The sequence below is a fragment of the Oncorhynchus gorbuscha genome, unplaced genomic scaffold, assembly GCF_021184085.1.
Source record: "Oncorhynchus gorbuscha isolate QuinsamMale2020 ecotype Even-year unplaced genomic scaffold, OgorEven_v1.0 Un_scaffold_70:::fragment_2:::debris, whole genome shotgun sequence".
Lineage (NCBI taxonomy): Eukaryota > Metazoa > Chordata > Actinopteri > Salmoniformes > Salmonidae > Oncorhynchus > Oncorhynchus gorbuscha.
Window position 1 is genome coordinate 145094 of NW_025745511.1, and position 20067 is coordinate 165160.

The 20067-nt window shown below is 42.3% G+C and overlaps 1 protein-coding gene and 1 non-coding gene across 2 annotated transcripts in view; both read right to left on the reverse strand.

Annotated features, from left to right (window-relative positions):
* Positions 1-20067, reverse strand: part of LOC124019131 (exosome RNA helicase MTR4) — a 50050-nt gene that overhangs the window by 25822 nt on the left and 4161 nt on the right. The window contains exons 7-14 of the mRNA XM_046334508.1: positions 19684-19899; positions 19068-19166; positions 18134-18254; positions 17848-17979; positions 12244-12323; positions 11109-11219; positions 10783-10884; positions 2176-2301 (exon numbers count right to left, since the gene is read on the reverse strand). Coding sequence (XP_046190464.1) covers positions 2176-2301; positions 10783-10884; positions 11109-11219; positions 12244-12323; positions 17848-17979; positions 18134-18254; positions 19068-19166; positions 19684-19899 — 987 coding nt within the window. The remainder of the gene's footprint in view (positions 1-2175; positions 2302-10782; positions 10885-11108; positions 11220-12243; positions 12324-17847; positions 17980-18133; positions 18255-19067; positions 19167-19683; positions 19900-20067) is intronic.
* Positions 19364-19491, reverse strand: LOC124019139. Its single transcript, XR_006835743.1, has one exon. It is a non-coding gene; the product is annotated as a small nucleolar RNA SNORA35 (small nucleolar RNA).

Below are 20067 nucleotides of genomic sequence, written 5' to 3' on the forward strand. Positions count from 1 at the left end.
AAAATGTTGTTTAAAAAAAAATGTTTTAAGAATCTTGTAACTGTCTGCTGACTTCCCCAGGCTTCAAGCTTCCTTTCAAGAGGAATTTTTTCAGCTATCTGCAATGCTGGTATGTTTGAAGAACGAAGCAGGTGTTAATCATGAGCTTCGCTACACAGAAAGCAGCAGTTGACTACTCCGACACGGATTAAATTAATTACATACATCAATATCTTTGAAAATACCATATGAAAGTAAATATTTCTTAACACAATTCAATCGATTTTCTTTTATCATATTTTGGACCAGAGTGAGGCCATTGCTCTACTAGCCTAACAATTTATCTGCGGATAATCGCCAAAAAGCTTACCAGTATGCAAATTAGGGAACCAAATTAATGGCTCGCTTACCAACGCGATTGGGTAGGCTACTGACAAGTCACTCACTTTAACGTCACTGCCTGGCAAGTCCTGATGGACCTCAGATTGAAAATACAAAACGAGATCTTTAGTTGACTTGTCCCGATGCGATACCATGGACACAAACTACGTTGAATGATTTATAAATGGCAAGGACATGACATCGACCTGTCAGTTCGACACCTTTTACCAATTTTCAAGCTTGCTGTTCGTCCAAGTACAGTAATAGCCTACGCACCAGCACTTGGTGGCTGCATATGAAATACACGAAAGAAAATAAATGAAAGTGCCAGAAAATAGGATAAGTGAATTTCGACTTATGGGACGTGCAAATCGACTCAGACGAAGGAGCATCATGCCCTCCCCTCCGTGTAAAGAAATTTGAGTTCAACCACCACAGCGTCAACACACACACTCAGGTACCAGGAGGAACAGACAGCAGACTGTCAAACCATCAGTGTTTCCCTGTCATCGCTCACTTTGTGACTGACAGGCACCTGTCCTATCTATAAATCGCACATCGCAGACTTATTTTCTAACTTATGAATTAACTAGGCTACTTTTCAATTCGCATCACTTATTTTAGCAGGAGGTGGCTCAGCAGAGTTATTTTCTGACTTGCGAATTGTATTAAAAAACTAGTTAATTTAAGTGGGAAATGTATCCGGATGAAAATGATTGTGTATAGTCGACAGTGGAAAGCAGGAAAACACGGGTTAAGACCAAGATTAACTGCCTTTGTAGTCTGTGAAAGATGTTGTGCAAGCCTTAAGATGCTTCAACCCAGGACCAACGACACAAGGGACCAGGAAGAGATGGAGGACAGACCGTTCCCCAGAGAGAACCTCTACAATACAGGACCACCTAAATGGAAAGAAAGGTTTGCGCTTTGGGGTTTCAGGCTTGCAAGTCAGTTAACCAAACAAAGGCTCCAAGGGTCCCTGATTGTGTTAAGACTCCCTAAAGACTTGAGGTTTGAACACGAGAGTCAGTTAAACAAACTAAGAGCTGATAGATCCCTGATTATATCAAGACCAAGGATTCCCTATAGGTTAGGAGAAGTGTTTGGCTGAGGCTGAGTGAGTGTGTACTTGCAAATGACCAAGGTTAGGAATGAGCTACAGTTTAGGGGAAGTGTTTTTCTACACAGGCATGTCTATCTGTCCTTGTCTCTCTCTGCTCTGTGTGTGCGCGTGTAAATGACCCGAGGGTCGGAAAGTAGCTCTGTGACCCAGTAGAGAACCCCAAAACGACCGACTCACTCCATTACTGCAGCTCAGGAGAATATTAGGGTTCTTGGCTCCGGTTGTGCTTGTAAACCCCTGCCCTCCCCCCCCCCCCCCCCTCTGTGCAATCATTCATAGAGCCTGTACGTCACCCGGACAGTGTGTGGAGGGGAGAACTGCGTCATTTTAAAAACACTAGGGGAGATGTCTTGGCCCGAGAACTATTGTGAGATCATCGCAGCAGGGGTTAGGATCAGTGCAAGATTCAAGAGTAACTGATCTGGTGCTGAAAGTGTTTTACAACTGGACTACTAGGTGTTCTGGGACTCATATAGTGTACATACTAAGATGTGTTCCATAACCCCTAAAATAAAATATATCAGATCAATGCCAACACTGCAGGCATCCCAATCATTCATGTGTGTGTATTGACATTCTGTACACACACACACACATGGAGAAAAGTTATGAGGATGATCCTTCTGTATGAAAATGACACACACACAGCTGTTATTCGAAGCCCCAGTGTGCAGTCTGTGTTTCGTCGGTACCTTAAGCAGCTGTTTCCCAATTGCAGGGCTCATCTTCTCATCCACCATGAAGATGACGATACCCCTCTCATCCATCCCTCTCCTGCCGGCTCGACCGGACATCTGGATGTACTCACCAGACGTGATCTAACACAGAGACAGGGAGCACAGCACATAAATATTGTCACTAATAATAGTCACAGCTGTCAAAACACACATGCTTGCTCGCTCGCAGACACACAAATAGCAGCCACGTCAATATTCACACATGCATGGACATCTTTTGCGTGGGAGAGGTAGTTCAGAAATGTGGAGCTAGTACCAATGACAGGAGGTAAACTATTTGGCCTAATCGTCATTAGAAATGTGTACGGAATCAGATTAATTTACGCAAATAAAGGCCAATTCTCTTTTAGATGTCAAATTCCTCTGAAAAAAAGCCAGAACAGTGAATGGAGGTTTGTGGAGGATCCACAAGTCAATATTAAGGTGTTAAGTTTTGTACACACACACACACACACACACACACACACACACACACACACACACACACACACACACACACACACACACACACAGTCAGAAGTTCACATTCTCATTCAAGGGTTTTTCAAAATGTTTACCATTTTCTATGTTGTATAATTATACTGAAGACATCAAAACTATGAAATAACACATATAGAATAATGTAGTAACCAAAAAAAGTGTTACACAAAAAACATGTTGTTATATGGGAGATTCTTCAAAGTAGCCACCCTTTGCCTTGACAGCTTGGCATTCTCTCAACCAGCTTCCTGAGGTAGTCACCTGGAATGCATTTACATTAACAGGTGTGCTTTGTTAAAAGTGAATTCGTGGAATCGCTTTCCTTCTTAATGCGTTTGAGCCAATCAGTTGTCGGGGTGGTACACAGAAGACAGCCCTATTTGGTTAAAGACCAAGTCCGTATTATGGCAAGCAGAGCCAAATTAGCAAAGAGAAACAACAGGCCAGAATTACTTTAAGACATGAAGGTCAGTCAATACGGAACATTTCAAGAACTTTTAAAATTTCTTCAAGTGCAGTTGCAAAAACCATCAAGCGCTATGATGAAACTGGATCTCATGAGGACTGCCACAGGAAAGGAAGACCCATAGTTACCTCTGCTGCAGAGAATAGGTTCATTAGAGTTAACTGCACCTCAGAAATTGCAGCCCAAATAAATGCTTCACAGAGTTCAAGTAACACAAATCAACTGTCCAAAGGAGACTGTGTGAATCAGACCTTCATGGTCAAATTGTTGCAAAGAAACCACTACTAAAAGGACACCAATAAGAGACTTGCTTGGGCCATGAAACATGAGCAATGGACATTATACTGGTGGAAAACTGGCCTTTTGTCTGATGAGTCCAAATTTTAGATTTTTGGTTTCAACCGCCGTGTCTTTGTGGGACGCAGAGTAGGTGAAGGGATGATATGCACATCTGTGGTTACCACCGTGAAGCATGGAGGTGGTGGTGTGATGGTGCTTTGCTGGTGACAGTCTTATTTATTTAAAATTCAAGACACACGTAACCAGCATGGCTATCACAGCACTCTGCAGCAATATGCCATCCAATCTGGTTTGCGCTTAGTGTGACTATAATTCGTTTTCAACAGGACCAATGACCCAACACACCTCCAGGCTGCATAAGGGCTATTTGACCAAGAAGGATCACCTTCCAACAGGACAACGACCCTAAGCACACAGCAAAGACAACTCAGGAGTGGTGTCCTTGAGTGGCCCAGCCAGAGCCCAGACTTAAACCCGATCAAACATCTCTGGAGGGACTGAAAAATAGGTGCGCAGCAACGCTCCCCATCCAACCTGACAAAGCTTGAGAGTCCTGAGTAAAGGGTCTGAACGCTTATGCAAATGTAATCTTTTTTTTATAAAATGTTATATACATTTGCGGGGCATTGTGTGTACATTAAGGTGAAAAAACGATATATTTTAGAATAAGGCTGTAATGTAACAAAATGTGGAGAAAGTAAAGGGGTCTGAATAATTTCCAAATGCATTTTGTGTGTGTGTGTCTAATAATAATTTATTTTACCGGTTATGGTTATTTTTATTTTATTTATTATTTACCTTTGGCACGTCAGTTAAGAATAAATTATTATTTTCAATGACGGCCTAGGAACAGTGGGTTAACTGCCTGTTCAGGGGCAGAACGATAGATTTGTACCTCGTCAGCTCGGGGATTCGATCGTGCAACCTTCCGGTTACTAGTCCGACCGTCGTCATCCATAACCGTAGGTTATACGGTAATTGTGCCAGCACTAGTTGCAACGGGCACTAACACCTATTCAGAACATTATCATGGAGAAGAGCTGCAACGGCTTGATTTGCCACTTGGTTTATAAACCCTCTGCTTTTACAAAAGCTGCCTGCTACACATGGCCCTGATTCCATTTGGTCTTGGACACAAACATTACTGACTCTGCCACGAACGAGCTAATCGAAACAGTTCCTTTTATGCCTTTGTCAAGCAGATTCAATTCTCATCTCTTGGGCATTGTTGGTGCTCTACAACATTTGGTCCTGAGTTTAACACTGGCACGGGGCTACACTCTCTCCTTACATCTCGGAGATACTCGCACACACCATGACAGAGCCAGAGGAGAGCTAAGAGGGGGCAGTCACCCCGTGAAGGAGCCCTGGATCTCTCCCTTTTGCTTTGTGATGGGAGGGATGGAGGGAGAGGAGGAAGGAAGGCCTTGACTGCATGCGTGGTGTTCTGGCATCAGTTCTCCCACCCCAGATGTTCCTCGTAAGCCTCTTGGACAACAGTTTCCTTTTTCTCTCTCCCGCTCTCTATCCAGTGAGCAATCGCTCTCTCCTCTCTCTCTCTCCCCATCCCCGAGCGGGGTAATAATTCAGGCATTTTATTCCCAACAGCTCGATTCACGACCGGTCCTGTGACCCCCAGCTCCTCACATAAACAAACAATACGTGGCTGTTTATCTTTGTCAGAGCTTCCCTGGCTCCCGCCATTACTTTATAAAGACGTCGCACAAACACGCAGCGGAAATGAGGAAGCCTCAAGATGAAAAGTCAAACAGAGAGAGCTCTGCACTACATCAAGTTAACCCTGGGTTCATCTGTCAGTCTGGTTGCAATATAGCAGGGATTACCCAGATTGAGACACGTGTACTGTGTTTATCCAAAACTAATGATGGCTATTAATCATTCCAGGGAGTGATGAAACTAGGGCTGTGGCAGTAATTACATTTTGTCAACCGGTGATTGTCAAGCAAATAACTGTCTCAAACACATTTAGCATCTCCTGGCTTCCACGTATAGCCTACAAGCCACTGATGCAGACCTTTGAAACATCTACATTTTTAAAAAGTCTAATAAATTAAATACATCACAATAAATCCATTATTTTATTTTAGACAGGTCTAAAGAAACATGATATGAAGAAAATGTAGTCTACTTCAGAAGAACAGAATAGCATACTCTGCGTTGTCCTGATGTTAGGTCCTGATCTGGCTATGGGCTACACTAATTTAGCAGACAAGATGTGCTTCGAATTCCGTGGCATTATATTATAGTATGAAGAACACAACTGAATATAGCTGAATAAAACAGGATATTTTCTCCAGAGTATTTGAGGGAGTGCGCACATTCTGTGTTTAGATTTAGATGCACTATTGTAAAGTGACTGTTCCACTGGATGTCATAAGGTGAATGCACCAATTTGTAAGTCGCTCTGGATAAGAGCGTCTGCTAAATGACTTACATGTAAATGTGTTGAGCGATTAATAAAAGAAACAGGTTTTCCTATAGGCTTAATTGGAGTTACTCCCGGTGGGCACACCAAAGCACAACTCTTACATGGCTCTCAGTCACGTGATCGAGTCTCTCACAGGCTACAAGTGAAGACCGTCACATCTGGGACACAACTGCGCGCGTCCTTATCCAATTCCGCTGTGCATACTGAAGCTATTGGAAGAACTGTCCACATTTAATTTGTCAGCCAACAAGATGAGTTGGCCTAACGAACAGCAAAAGCACTAGCCTAGGTCAATCTACGATCCCCCATAGTATTCTATCCTGTGCGAGAAATAAATATTCCAAACAGTCTGACACTTGCACATGCGATAGATCCCAAATTAATACAAACACCAGCATCCCTGTTTTTTTTTTAGTAATGAGGCTTACGAAACAGATCATAACGTGTAGCTTAAAATGTTGATTAACAATTCGACTATTTGTTCAAATTATAAGTGCAGTAACGCGCACACGGCAATCGGCTAAAAGTGTTCAATTTGAAAAATAAAAGGAGTCGCTAGCCAGCACCTCGCCTAAATAGGTGTGCGTTTCTTTCGCCTCTAGATTAAAAGTGTTCCATTAGCAGGAAAATACCCTTCTCAAAAGTGACTGCAAATACGATTATGCATGTAATGCTTTTATTATAAAAAAAGGTGCATTTTTATGGTGAAAATTCATCCTACACTCGCGCGCTGCATATGTATGCCAGTTAGGCTCGACACCCGTTGAAAAGCAGAAGAATGTTCTTAATTTTACGTAGTAATTTGGCCACTTCAGTTGTGATACAAACGTTGGGCCATATGTCTTGATTCAAATACATTCAAAGGGTACAAGATGCAACTAACGATATGAAAAAAGTTGCATAAAAAGGCATGAGCTCTGCTTAGTTTTTTTTGCGCAGGCTGTACACACTTCATCAGTCTCGCATTCTCAATTTGACAAGCATTTGATAATGACTTGAATTTCCTGGTGGCAAATATATCATTCACAAGTGATACGCTAATATTGTCACCCATCAGACTATTCTTGATTTAATCTGGTCTTTATATATACACTAAATAATATACAGCGTCTCAGACCACTTGACTTTTACCACATTTTGTTACGTTAGCCTTATTCTATAAAATGTAAGCAATCTGCACACACATTCACCCCATAATGACAAAGCGAAAACAGGTTTGTAGAAATGTTTGCAATTGTATTAAAAATGAAATATTTTATTTACATAAGTAATTTGTAATGAGATTTGAAATTGAACTCAGGTGCATGTTGTTCCCAATGATCATCCTTGAGATGTTTTTGCAACTTGAAGTCAATTGATTGGACATGATTTGGAAAGGCACACACACACCTGTCTATACAAGGTCCCACAGTTGACAGTGCATGTCAGAGCAAAAACCAAGCCATGAGGTCAATAAAAATTGTCTGTACAGCTCCAAGAGAGGATGGTGTTGAGGCACAGATCTGAGGAAGGGTACCAAAACATTTCCGTAGCACTGAAGGTCCCCAAGAACACAGTGGCCTCCATCATTCTTAAATGGAAGAAGTTTGGAACCACCAAGACTCTTCCTAGAGCTGGCCAAACAACCAATCTCTGTGGAGATAGGAGAACCTTCCAGAAGGACAACCATCTCTGCAGCACCAATCAGGCCTTTATGGTAGAATGACCAGACAGAAGCCACTCCTCAGTAAAAGGTACATGACAGCCCGCTTGGAGTTTGCCAAATGGCATCTAAAGAGACTCAGACCATGAGAAACAAGATTCTCTGGTTTGATGAAACCAAGATTGAACTCTTTGGCCTGAAGTAGAGGTCGACCGATTAATCGGAATGGACGATTAATTAGGGCCGATTTCAAGTTCACAACAATCGGAAATCTGTATTTTGGGTGCCAATTTGCCGTTTTTTTTAACACCTTTATTTAATCTTTATTTAACTAGACAAGTCAGTTACACATTCTTATTTTCAATGACGGCCTAGGAACGGTGGGTTAACTGCCTCGTTCAGGGGCAGAAAGAGATTTTCACCTTGTCAGCTCCGGGGATCGAATCTTGCAACCTGACAGTTAACTAGTCCAACGACCTGCCTCTCTCTCGTTGCACTCCACAAGGAGCCTGCCTGTTACGCAAATGCAGTAAGCCAAGGTAAGTTGCTAGCTAGCATTAAACTTATATTGTAAAAAAAAATCAATCATAATCACTAGTTAACTACACATGGTTCATGATATTACTAGATATTATCTAGCTTGTCCTGCGATGCATATAATCTGACTGAGCATACAAGTATCTAAGTATCTGACCGAGCGGTGGTAGGCAGAAGCAGGTGTGTAAACATTCATTCAAACAGCACTTTTGTGTGTTTTGCCAGCAGCACTTCGTTGTGAGTCAAGCATTGCGCTGTTTATGACTTCAAACCTATCAACTCCCGAGATGAGGCTGGTGTGACCGAAGTGAAATGGCTGGCTAGTTAGCGCGCACTAATAGCGTTTCAAACTTCACTCACTCTGAGCCTTGGGGTGGTTGTGTCCCTTGCTCTGCATGGGTAACGCTGCTTTGATGTGGTGGCTGTTGTCGTTGTGTTGCTGGTTCGTTGTGTTGCTGGTTTTGTCACGAAAAGATGCTCGACTATGCATATAATTGCCAGCTTTGGAAAGAAAACACTGATGTTTCCAAAACTGCAAAGATATTGTCTGTGAGTGCCACAGAACTAATGCTTCAGGCGAAACCAAGATGAAATTTCATACAGGAAGTGAGCCAGATTTTGAATGCGCTGTGTTCCAATGTCTCCTTATATGGCTGTGAATGCTCAAGGAATGAGCCTACACTTTCTGTCGTTTCCCCAAGGTGTCTGCAGCATTGTGACGTATTTGTAGGCATATCATTGGAAAATTGACCATAAGAGACTACATTTACCAGGTGTCCGCTCGGTGTCCTCCGTCAAAACTATTGCGTAATCTCCAGGTGCGTGCATTTTTCCATTTTGTTCAGAGGAGAAAACAAACTGCCACGAGTGATTATCATCGAATAGATATGTGAAAAACACCTTGAGGATTGATTCTAAACAACGTTTGCCATGTTTCTGTCGATATTATGGAGTTCATTTGGAAAAAAGTTCGACGTTGTAATGACTGAATTTAAATTTTACAAATATTATCCAAACGTGATGAACAAAACGGAGCGATTTCTCCTGCACAAATAATATTTTTGGAAAAACTGAACATTTGCTATTTAACTGAGGGTCTCCTCATTGAAAACATCTGAAGTTCTTCAAAGGTAAATTAATGCTAGGCTTAATGCTATGCTAGCTATCAATACTCTTACAAATGCTTGTGTAGCTATGGTTGAAAAGCATTTTTTGAAAATCTGAGATGACAGTGTTAACAAAAGGCTAAGCTTGTGAGCAAATATATTTATTTCATTTGCGATTTTCATGAATAGTTAACGTTGCGTTATGGTAATGAGCTTGAGGCTATAATTAAACTCCCGGATACGGGATTGCTCGTTGCAACAGGTTAAAATAAGTGTTAATTCAGTATTGCTGTAATTGTCATTATTACAAATAAATGTATTTTGTATTATTTTTTATTATTATTTAAATAAATCGGCCGATTAATTGGTATTGGCTTATTGTGGTCCTCCAATAATCGGTATCGGCGTTGAAAAATCATAATCGGTCAACCTCTACTAGCAACCTTGCGGTTACTGGCCCAACGCTCTAACCACTAGGCTTCCTGCCGTCCCTGATTACCGTGACAAAAACAGTCACTTGGAATTTGACTGCCATCATGACTCGTTACCGCTACACCGGCGGTCACAAGGTCACCGTAACAGCCCTAGATGAAACTGTGTAATTAATAAAATGCCCCCATGAGTCAGTCAGTCACTAACATAATGATATGACCCGGTCTTTACTAATGTGACACAATCCCAGTCCTGGGTTTAGCCAGTCAAACAGAAGGGACTGAGGACGTTGGGAGATCAACTGGACACTTCATTGACTGGAAGGGGAATAATAAAGTGGGTTATGCTCCTCCATGAACTAAGATTATTAACAGGGACGTGCATCGTTCCCTTTCAAAACCATTTGATACATATCTACATACACAGGCTCCGATAAGATACAGGAACACTGCGTTTTAGTTTGAAACGATCCAGTGTAATTCGGTTTGATTAGAAGAACGAATTGATGAGATTCGGTTCGATATGATTCAACGCGCTAACATTTTCCATTCCACATTAAAAATCTGCTGTTGATGGAGATTATGAGTTGCCCCAATTAGCATGTAGGTTATAGCCAGATGAGAGTTGTCTCCCCGGCGGTAGCTACGGTTACTTTCATTCAGGTAAAACCATTTTCAACAGCGCATTTGATTCCAAAACATTACTTAGCAAAATACATTGGTTGTCACTCAACTAATAAAGCCTAATATTGCGCAAGTCATTTTACAAACATTTGTATGCTGAAGGAGTGCAAGATACAGAATAGGCCAACCTCATTGGTCAGCGCAAGAAGCTGCTCACAGCTTGACTAGGCCTGGGGATGTCCAGCATGCAAATGATTTGTAGATCAATGAGTGTCAACACAATTTCAATTACATGATTAGTTCCACACGGAAGGTATTTTCGGAAGGTACAGTAATATGTGCAAAACATTTTAGTGAACCAGCGATTCTAACGTTTGAATCCATTTCCTAATCGATGGTTTGTGGTCCCGAGGACAGATGCACTCGTAACCCGGACCGGACCGATGTATATCTGTGAATCTTTACATCCCTAATGATAAAGTAGTTGCTAAGTAATTAACAGAAGGCTTTTTTAAAATGAGTATTACCCAGCGGAAGTCTTTGCCATCAAACTTGCGTGCGTTGGTGAACAGGACAGTGCGGGCGGGCATGTTGATGCCCATGGCAAAGGTCTCTGTGGCGAACAAGGCCTGTGGAGAGAGGATAATATCACATTCAGCATACTTACTCCTATTGAAACACAAAGCAAGGCCTTCGGGTTATAGCCTTTTCACATTACAGAGCTGAGATGAACAGAGCTGTACTGGCCTTGTTATGCATCCATAATATTTGCTGGAACGACAATATCCGAGCCAGCACAGAATACTGAGTGAAAACGGTTGGTATAACCCAGGTGAGCTCCAGACAGGCCTACCTTGAGAAGCCCCTCAGAGAACAGGATCTCGATGGTTTCCTTTAGGATGGGGAGCAGTCCTCCATGATGAATCCCTATACCTCTCTTCAATAGAGGCAGGACGTGCTCCACCTGGAAACACACAGCAAGAATAAACAACACATTTCTTGTCAACGGTAGCACAAAGATATGCCAAAGATAGCAGAACAAAGCCAAAGCTGGCACAGTCTACAATAGAAGTGAAGCCATACAACAATCAAGTAAGATCAAATGTATACAAAAGCTGCTCACACTAGCATGAGGCAGCAATCCATCTTAAGGACAATAGAAAGAATGTGCCTGTCCTCCTCTGACCCTAGCAGAGCCGCGATCCCACATGGTCGTGACCATTAACAAGCCTGCGGAGCCGGCTTTCATAGCATAGCAGCCTTCTCCTGACATCTGTACTGCTCTACAAAATAACGATCACCGCTGAGTCTAACGAAACTGCACTATGAGAGACAACCGCACAGACGAACAAATCCAATACAGCCTGAACTTACGGCATCAAGGGAACGAAAATACTGTGTGTGGTGTGTAAAATCAAAGCCACCAGAAGGAGCCACAAAGAGAGTGTGGAAACTTTTACAGTGCCCTCTTAAAAAGCTACTTATATAAGCAAAAAGTCCCCTTTTAAGGACCTTAAAAGGACCCCTTTTAAGGACCTCACTCAAAGATAATTCGTAAAAATCCAAATAACTTCACAGATCGCCATTGTATAGGGTTTAAACACCGTTTCCCATGCTTGTTCAATGAACCATAAACAATTAATGAACATGCACCTGTGGATCAGTCGTTAAAAACACTAACAGCTTACAGTCGGTAGGCAATTAAAGTCACAGTTATTAAAACTTAGGACACTAAAGAGGCCTTTCTACTGACTCTGAAAAACACCAAAAGAAAGATGCTCAGGGTCCCTGCTCATCTGCGTGAACGTGCCTTAGGCATGATGCAAGGAGGCACGCTGCCCAGTCATGTGAAATCCATAGATCAGGGCCTAATGAATTTTTTTCAATCGACTTAATTCCTTGTATGAACAAAACTCAGTAAAATAGTTGCAATTGTTGTGTTTATATTTTTCAGTATATTTTCAAATCAATCAATGAGAAGTACTCACCTGGGGCAGCTTCTTGTCATCGTCTGACAGACAGTCTATGGCATTGTTGAACACCTCCTCCACCAGCTTCTTCTCTTCATCTGGAAAAACAAACAGAACAGATTTACATATTCATTCACACATTTAATTAACAAATCAGACTTGTGTATTGTGCATTCTGCCACCTGAACGATAGAGGAGTCACTCAAAAGCTAAACGTTATCCTTCTGACAGAGCAGGGAGTGTGTTTTGTTCTGTCCGAGGCCAATGTTGAATACTTTGTAGAAATACAGAAAAGTACTCATGCTTGATATGGATTCAACTTCATTGGAAGACAAAGTCGTTTGGATGTGATAAGACTATGTCTTAGCTTCTCAGCCATCATCCAACCACAATTCGATGGTGTAAAAGAAATCGATTGAGAAAGAGATGCAGAATTCAGCCCCATTCTGTGTGATTCATGCAGGCTTTGTAGGTCTGATGCAGATCTGATTATCATGTCCATATATTCCACACCACAAAGACTAAGCCACAGGTGTCAAACTCATTCCAAGGAGGGCTGTGTCTGCACTTTCACACCTCCCTTGTACTTAATTGACCAACCAAGGACACTCATTTGTAGGAACTCCCCTCACCTGGTTGCCTAGGTGTTAATTGGACAGGAAATAAACAAGCAGACACTCTGCCCTCAATGGAAAGAGTTTGGTGTAAGCCAATGTGCATCAGAGTGTGCCTCTCCTCACCCTCCACCCAACTGCCTGTCACAGATGTAGGCCTAACCAGAGCTGACTCTCTAGTTGAGAAATGGTTCCTCAGGTTATAGCTAGAGGACGACCGATTAAAATCGGCATGGCCGATTAATTACGGACGATTTGAAGTTTTTATAACCATCGGTAATTGGCCTTTTTGGACGCCAATTATGTCCAATTACACTGCAACCCATGAGGAAACTGCAGGCTGACCACCTGTTACGCGAATGCAGCGTCAAAAGGACGGTGTGGCTGCGATGAGCCACGGTAAGTTGCTAGCTAGCATTGAACTTATCTTATAAAAAACTATCAATCTTCACAATCACTAGTTAACTACACATGGTTGATGATATTACTAGGTTAACTAGCTTGTCAGGCGTTGCATATAATCAATGCGGTGCCTGTTAATTTATCATCGAATCACAGCCTAATTGAACATCGCCAAACAGATAATTTAACAAAAAAAACGCAGTCGCATAAAAAGGTACATTCGTTGCACAAAATGTACCTAACCATAAACATCGATGCCTTTCTTAAAATCAATACAGGAGAATATTATATTAAACCTGCATATTTAGTTAAAATAAAAGCATGTTAGCAAGGCAATATTAACTAGGGAAATTGTGTCACTTCTCTTGCATTCAGTGCAAGCAGAGTCAGGGTATATGCAACAGTTTGGGCCGCCTGGCTCGTTGCGAACTGCGTTTCTTCCTAACAAAGACCGTAATTAATTTGCCAGAATTTTACATAATTACAACACATTGAAGGTTGTGCAACGTCACAGCGATATTTAGACTTAGGGTTGTCACCCGATTGACAAAATAAGGAATGGTTCCGTATTTCACTGAAAGTTTCCGTATTTGACCATATTAATGACCAAAGGCTCGTATTTGTGTGTTTAATATAATGAAGTCGATGATTTGATATTTGAGAGCAGTCTGGCTGAGCGGTGGTAGGCAGCAGCAGGCTTGTAAAAATTCATTCAAACAGCACTTTGCGAGCAGCTCTTAGCAATGCTTGAAACACAGCACTGTTTATGACTTCAAGCATATAAACTCCTGAGATTAGGCAGGCAATCCTAAAGTGCCTATTAGAACATCCAATAGTCAAATGTACATGAAATACAAATGGTATTGAGAGAAATAGTTGATGCGTCATAATTCCTATAATAACTACAACTTAACTGGGAATATTGAACCACCAGCTTTTATATGTTCTCATGTTCTGAAAAGTTAGCTTTTTTTTACATGGCACATTGCACTTTTTTTTCCTTCTCCAACACTGTGTTTTTCCATTATTTGAACCAAATTGAACATGTTTCATTATTTATGAGACTAAATAGATTTTATGTATTATATTAAGTTCAAATAAAAGGGTTCATCGTTCATTCAATATTGTTGTAATTGTCATTATTACAAAGATATATAAAAATCGTCTGATTAATCGGTATTGGCTTTTTTTTGGTCCTCCAATAATCAGTATTGGCATTGAAAATTCATAATCGGTCGACCTCTAGTTATTGCTGTTAAGTGTCCATAGTAAGGCTGTGCCATGGTCCACTGCTCCCCGAGAAGGCCTACACTGCAGTGAGGACAGTCCCAGGGCAGCAGTAAAACCACATGGACAGAATGACAGAAGGAGAGAGCAAGCAAACAAACCACAGCCTACGGGTAGGTCACTTGGCTTACGTCAGCTCTCTGGCACTGGGCCCAAACGTAAACACTTTCAAATACACACACGTAGACCTACACATACACACACACATGCATTTCCACACACACAAACTAGTTTCCATCACATGTAGACAAACTAATCTCAAGAGTAATATAATATACACATGGATACTGTTTTGGCTCAGAGATCTCATAACAGAAACAGTCACATGTTAAACTCTAAACACACAACTGCCATGCGACTACAGGCACAAGAGGTGCCAGAGTAGTGTGTAAAGTAGAGTGGTGTCAGCATGACCACACCAGCAATCCATAGTAACCAGGTCAGCACCAGAAAAGTATTCTAATTAATTATAAAGCCCATCTGTCTGATATACTATTTATATAACAGTGTGACTTCATCAGATAACCATTATATACTGAACAAAAATATAACGCAACATGTAAAGTGTTGGTCCCATGTTTCATGAGCTGAAATAAATTACCTCCGAAATGTTCCATACGCACAAAAAGCTTCTCACATTTTGTGCACAAATTTGCTGCCAAGATAATCCATCCACCTGACAGGTGTGGCATGTCAAGAAGCTGCTTAAACGGCATGATCATTACACAGGTGCACCTTGTGCTGGGGGACAGTAAAAGAGCACTAAAATGTGCAGTATTGTCCCAACATAATGCCATAGATGTCAAGTTGAGGGCGTGTGCAATTGGCATGCTGAATGCAGGAATGTCCACAAGAGTTGTTGCCAGAGAATTGAATGTTCATTTCTCTACCATAAGATGCGTCCAACCTTTTAGAGAACTTGGCAGTGCGTCCAACCGGCCTCCCAACCACAGACCACGTGTAAACACGCCGGCCCATACTTTACATTAGCGGCGGAGATGTTGAAAAAGTGTTCTCCAGCGCCAAGTAAGACAACAGATGGCAACCTATGATAAAAAAAAGCAAGCCATTTCATATTCAGGAAATGCAGGACTGATATTTTGATGTGCAACCTGGCGCGCTAGAGAATTTTACGACATCTTGCTAAAGGCTATAATATGGATAAGGATAAGGTCCTACTAAAACTTCACAGCGCTACTTGATGCAGGCATATCCACTGCAAATGGAGTGCCCTGCACGGGTCTGACTACAGCCTACTCCGGTTGTAAAGTGGTGCTATGAACTCAATATAAAAAAATATTAAAAAGTTTAAAATACATAATCTACTCAAGTCCCCTAACTAAAACAATGTTATTTGCTTTAAAAATGTACATTTATTCCTACAATAGCATTTTGAGCAACAGTTATATGCTTGTGCGTCTCAGAATGCATCTCTACCACCTCCGTGCGCGGGAGAGGGATTGAGAGTTCACAGCAGACAGTGAAACAAGCACAGGCAGATACTTTCATAGCCTTCGCAATATGTTGAGTCGTGCTATCATTGTTGACCAAATAACGGTTATAACGGAATATTGTGTCGCAAAAATCACAGAAAGTTAGACGGGTAAGAGGAAGGCTGCGTCGGTAATTTTCGGGTTTATCGTCAAAGTTCTAGTCAAGCGGCCCGATCCAGTGTCACACAGCTTCCTTGCATGCAGAGTAAGCCATGCAGGCACCATAAGCCGCGTAAGTAAGCCATGACCGACAGTTCCATAAACACAGCCTAGAAACAAATATGTCAAAAGATTAAAGCCCAGTCAGTTCATTAATTAAAAGAGAGCGAGAGTCAGAAGGGGGAGTGGAACGTGGCTCCAATTAGGCTACCACCCTCTTACACCACAGAGACATAATATAGCTAGCCTAAACCTGAAGCTCTGTTTCTATAAAGACTACTAATACGAAACTACGTCTTATCCCACAACAGTGCTGCAGTTTATTAAAAAAATTAATTAAACGCTCATCTATTAAGTAATATGATAAACAGGCATTAGGTTCAGAAGAGAGCAAGACGGAAAACAAAAATATTTGACTTTCCATCATATAGGCACGTAACTCAAGCGAGAGCACTAGCACCGCCTAGATAGGTCTTGAGGAATTCTTCGGAAAGTCCTCAGTATAAACCACACCTCGCATAGTCAGATTGTTTGTTTGTGTAAGTAGAACATCTTACACCAGATGTGTCAGTGTGTTGCAAAGCAAAAGCAGACCAAGCGAGCGAGAAACGCACAACGTCAAAATATTTGCTCGGGAACTGGAGCACATGCTCAAGTCTACTCCATTACAAACAGAATCCTCCTGTGGTCAGGATGGGGGGGGGGTAGAAACCTATGTTGCCAAGGGCCTGGCTCCAGCCAAGCCAAGAGAAATCTGCTCCATCTTTATCAATACACTGTCGTCTCTTCTCCCTCCAGAGACTGGCCGGGCAGATGAGAAAGTACAACACCCATATTCGTATCAACTCGATGAGAGATCGTTCACATCATGCCCAGTGGAAAGAGAGCATTTGGCGTTCTTGGATGTTATAACTGACTTCATCGAAATCGCACACAAAAGCGTGACGATTCGCCAGCTATGCAGGGCGGACTCTGACACGCGTGTTCTTCACAGTTAGGCCTAACCAAATTAGATCTGCAGCCCAGATTCATCCTGCAAAGAATCAGCACAGGCTGCATAACCTACTGGCAAAGAGTGTGTAGTCAAGGATTGGGGGGCAAATCTATGGCAGCGTCTGAAGTGACACCCTATTCCCCATATAATGCACTACTTTCAGTGGCGATGACTCAAATGGCACTATATAGGTAATAGGGTGCTGTATTGACAGGATGCCTTGCATTTCTGAGTGGTATGTGCGTTCACATCAATGGATTTAGTTAATATCATCAGTCACAACCCCCCCCCGCCCCCAAAGAGATCGAGAACAGTGAGATGTGTACAGTTAATAGAAAACATAACATTGAATGACGCCGATGATTAAAAACACCCCTAGCAAACTTCATGACATATACCTGCCCCACCCTTCGAGGGAGTACATGATTGACTTCATTCGGCACCGAACAGAAGGGAGGGGGGGCACACTACCTGAACTTCTCCGATTAAGGAACACCCTTTTCCGTTGAAAATCGCTTTGCTACGGTTTGCCCTAATGAATTTCCATTGGGGCACGGTGTTACCCACATCACTCATTGAAGGAGTAGCTACCGCTAATTGAAGTCGAGCTTGGACACCTGCAGGGAGTATCGTTAGGCTATTAAACTGTATATTATTATGGGGATAACTATACCTGTGTTGAAGTCGAGCTTGGACACCTGCAGGGCATAGGCCTCACACTCCTTCTTGCTGAAGCTAAAGATGATGACCGGCTGGAAGTTCCGCTCCATGATCATTTTAACAATCTTAAACACGTTGGATGGCCCTAAAGAGAAACAACCACGTTGAGAATAAAAAAGAGCAACCATTTTGAAACCCTAATTTAGATGACACAGAATCCCCTGACAAAACTACTCCCACAAATACTTCCGCTATTCTAAAATAACATAATGGTTTATCGGTCTTAGTCTCACACACACCTCGTGTCCCTCCTTTGCGCCCCTTGGGGTCCCATTTGCCCCCTCCGCTGCTGCCTCCAGAGTCACCAGTGTCTCTCAGCACCTGCATGGCCGTGTTGAAGTTGTCCTCCCTGAACTCTCCCTGGAGGAGATAAGTCAAGCAAAGGATCAACAGCCAACTTTAACCCGACAGTACACCAGGCAGACAAACTGGCCCCATTTCACATTCTGCAACAAGCTGACTAAGATCGAACCACAACTCAGGTGGGTCTTGTGTGGTGAATGATTATTTACAGCATGTTTTATTGCCTGTACCCTTGGTAGTGAGATTGTTGTGTGTTCAGCACCTAATGAGAGTAAACTCTCGTCACATTTTATTTGTTGAAAGGGTGGAATATGTCAGTGATGCGGGATGCATTCTAATCACAAATCGTGCGTGGGAATCTTGGGATATTATGCACCTGGCCCCATTGTTCAGGAAACAACACATCAAGCTATTCCTGGAGGTGTGACTGGTCCGCACTCTATGCTACTAATTGTATGTTTAGCCTAATACCTAACAGCATGTTTAGTCACTGACCGACATTGTACACCAAACTTCAATAATGAAGTGAGAGGAGTTCTGTTTGTTTCCCGGCACAGAAAGGCATTCTGGGCTGGGTTTCCAATGAGCATGGTAGCACTAAGATGATTTCAATTCTACTGAAACTAAATTGACTAAAGATTATCTTAGTGCTATGATGCCTTTGGGAAACCCAGCCCTGCTCAACACAGCACTAGATTATCTTTATGGCTACATCTATTCAATTATTGTACAAGGAACCAAATTAAGTATATTTCCACTGACAGGCTGTGCATTATCTCTCTCTGTGTGTGTGTGTAGTAAATGCAGAATGTCATGTATTATTGTCCTAGTCAAGACCGAGGAAACCTCGAGCTGTGTGCGTTTCCTTACGTTCTCATCCACCACAAGGTGAAGTCCGTCGCCACCTGCTGGGAAGATGTAGTGCTGCAGGGGGGTGGGCCGGAAGTCAGTGTACACCACGTGACAGGGCTGCATGGGGACAGGTGGAAGTCAACAACATGAGCACCTAACGACAATCCCTGAAATTCTTTTAAACCATTTCGTTAAGACAATTACACTTGATGCATGGCTATACAGTTAACACAAACACGCTGACAAGAACAAGTCAATTGTATGAGCACCTGATGCTTGATACACAAGTAAGCACACAAGGGATATTTTTGGCTGTGTTTTCTCAGCCTTCGAAATGGAGAGGCCAGTGTTGTGGCCCTGCCTTTCTGCAGACTGAGGTTTATCTGGCAATGGAAAGAGACTGGACAGCCAAGGGGACAGCAGCTGATACTAGACAGGGCAGGGGTAAGGGAAATGCCTTGTAGGGTTTGTCCCAACCAGGTCTCGACGAACCTTTGGACCTTTTAACGGTCACCCCGACACCTTGGCCCAAGCGATTCAAACCCCTTGACGAGGTCTCTAGTTGTTGGGTTAAGGTCGCTCCGTGGTAGCCTACACACATCGATAAAAGTAAATACATGTATTTTTTCTTTACCTGTCTGTGGAGGTGGCAGATCCATTCAGCGAACTGCTTGGCGTTTGGGATGGTGGCGGACAGGAAGACATAGTGAACGTTGTCAGGAAGCAGGATGATGGTCTCCTCCCACACCACGCCACGCTCGGCATCTCTCATGTAATGGATCTCATCAAAGATGACCCAGGCCACCTCTCTCATGACCTCTGAACCTCGGTACAACATGCTCCTCAGGATCTGAAACACAGAAACAAATGAAATGTCAACATAATCGATCATTTTCAAACTAGACATACTAGTAACACTAGAGAAATGTAAGTACAGCTTAGTCATATCCTAGCTTAGCCTAAAGACACAGTGGAGATGGTTTGCAAGAATAATGTAAATAATAATGGGAAGCTGTAA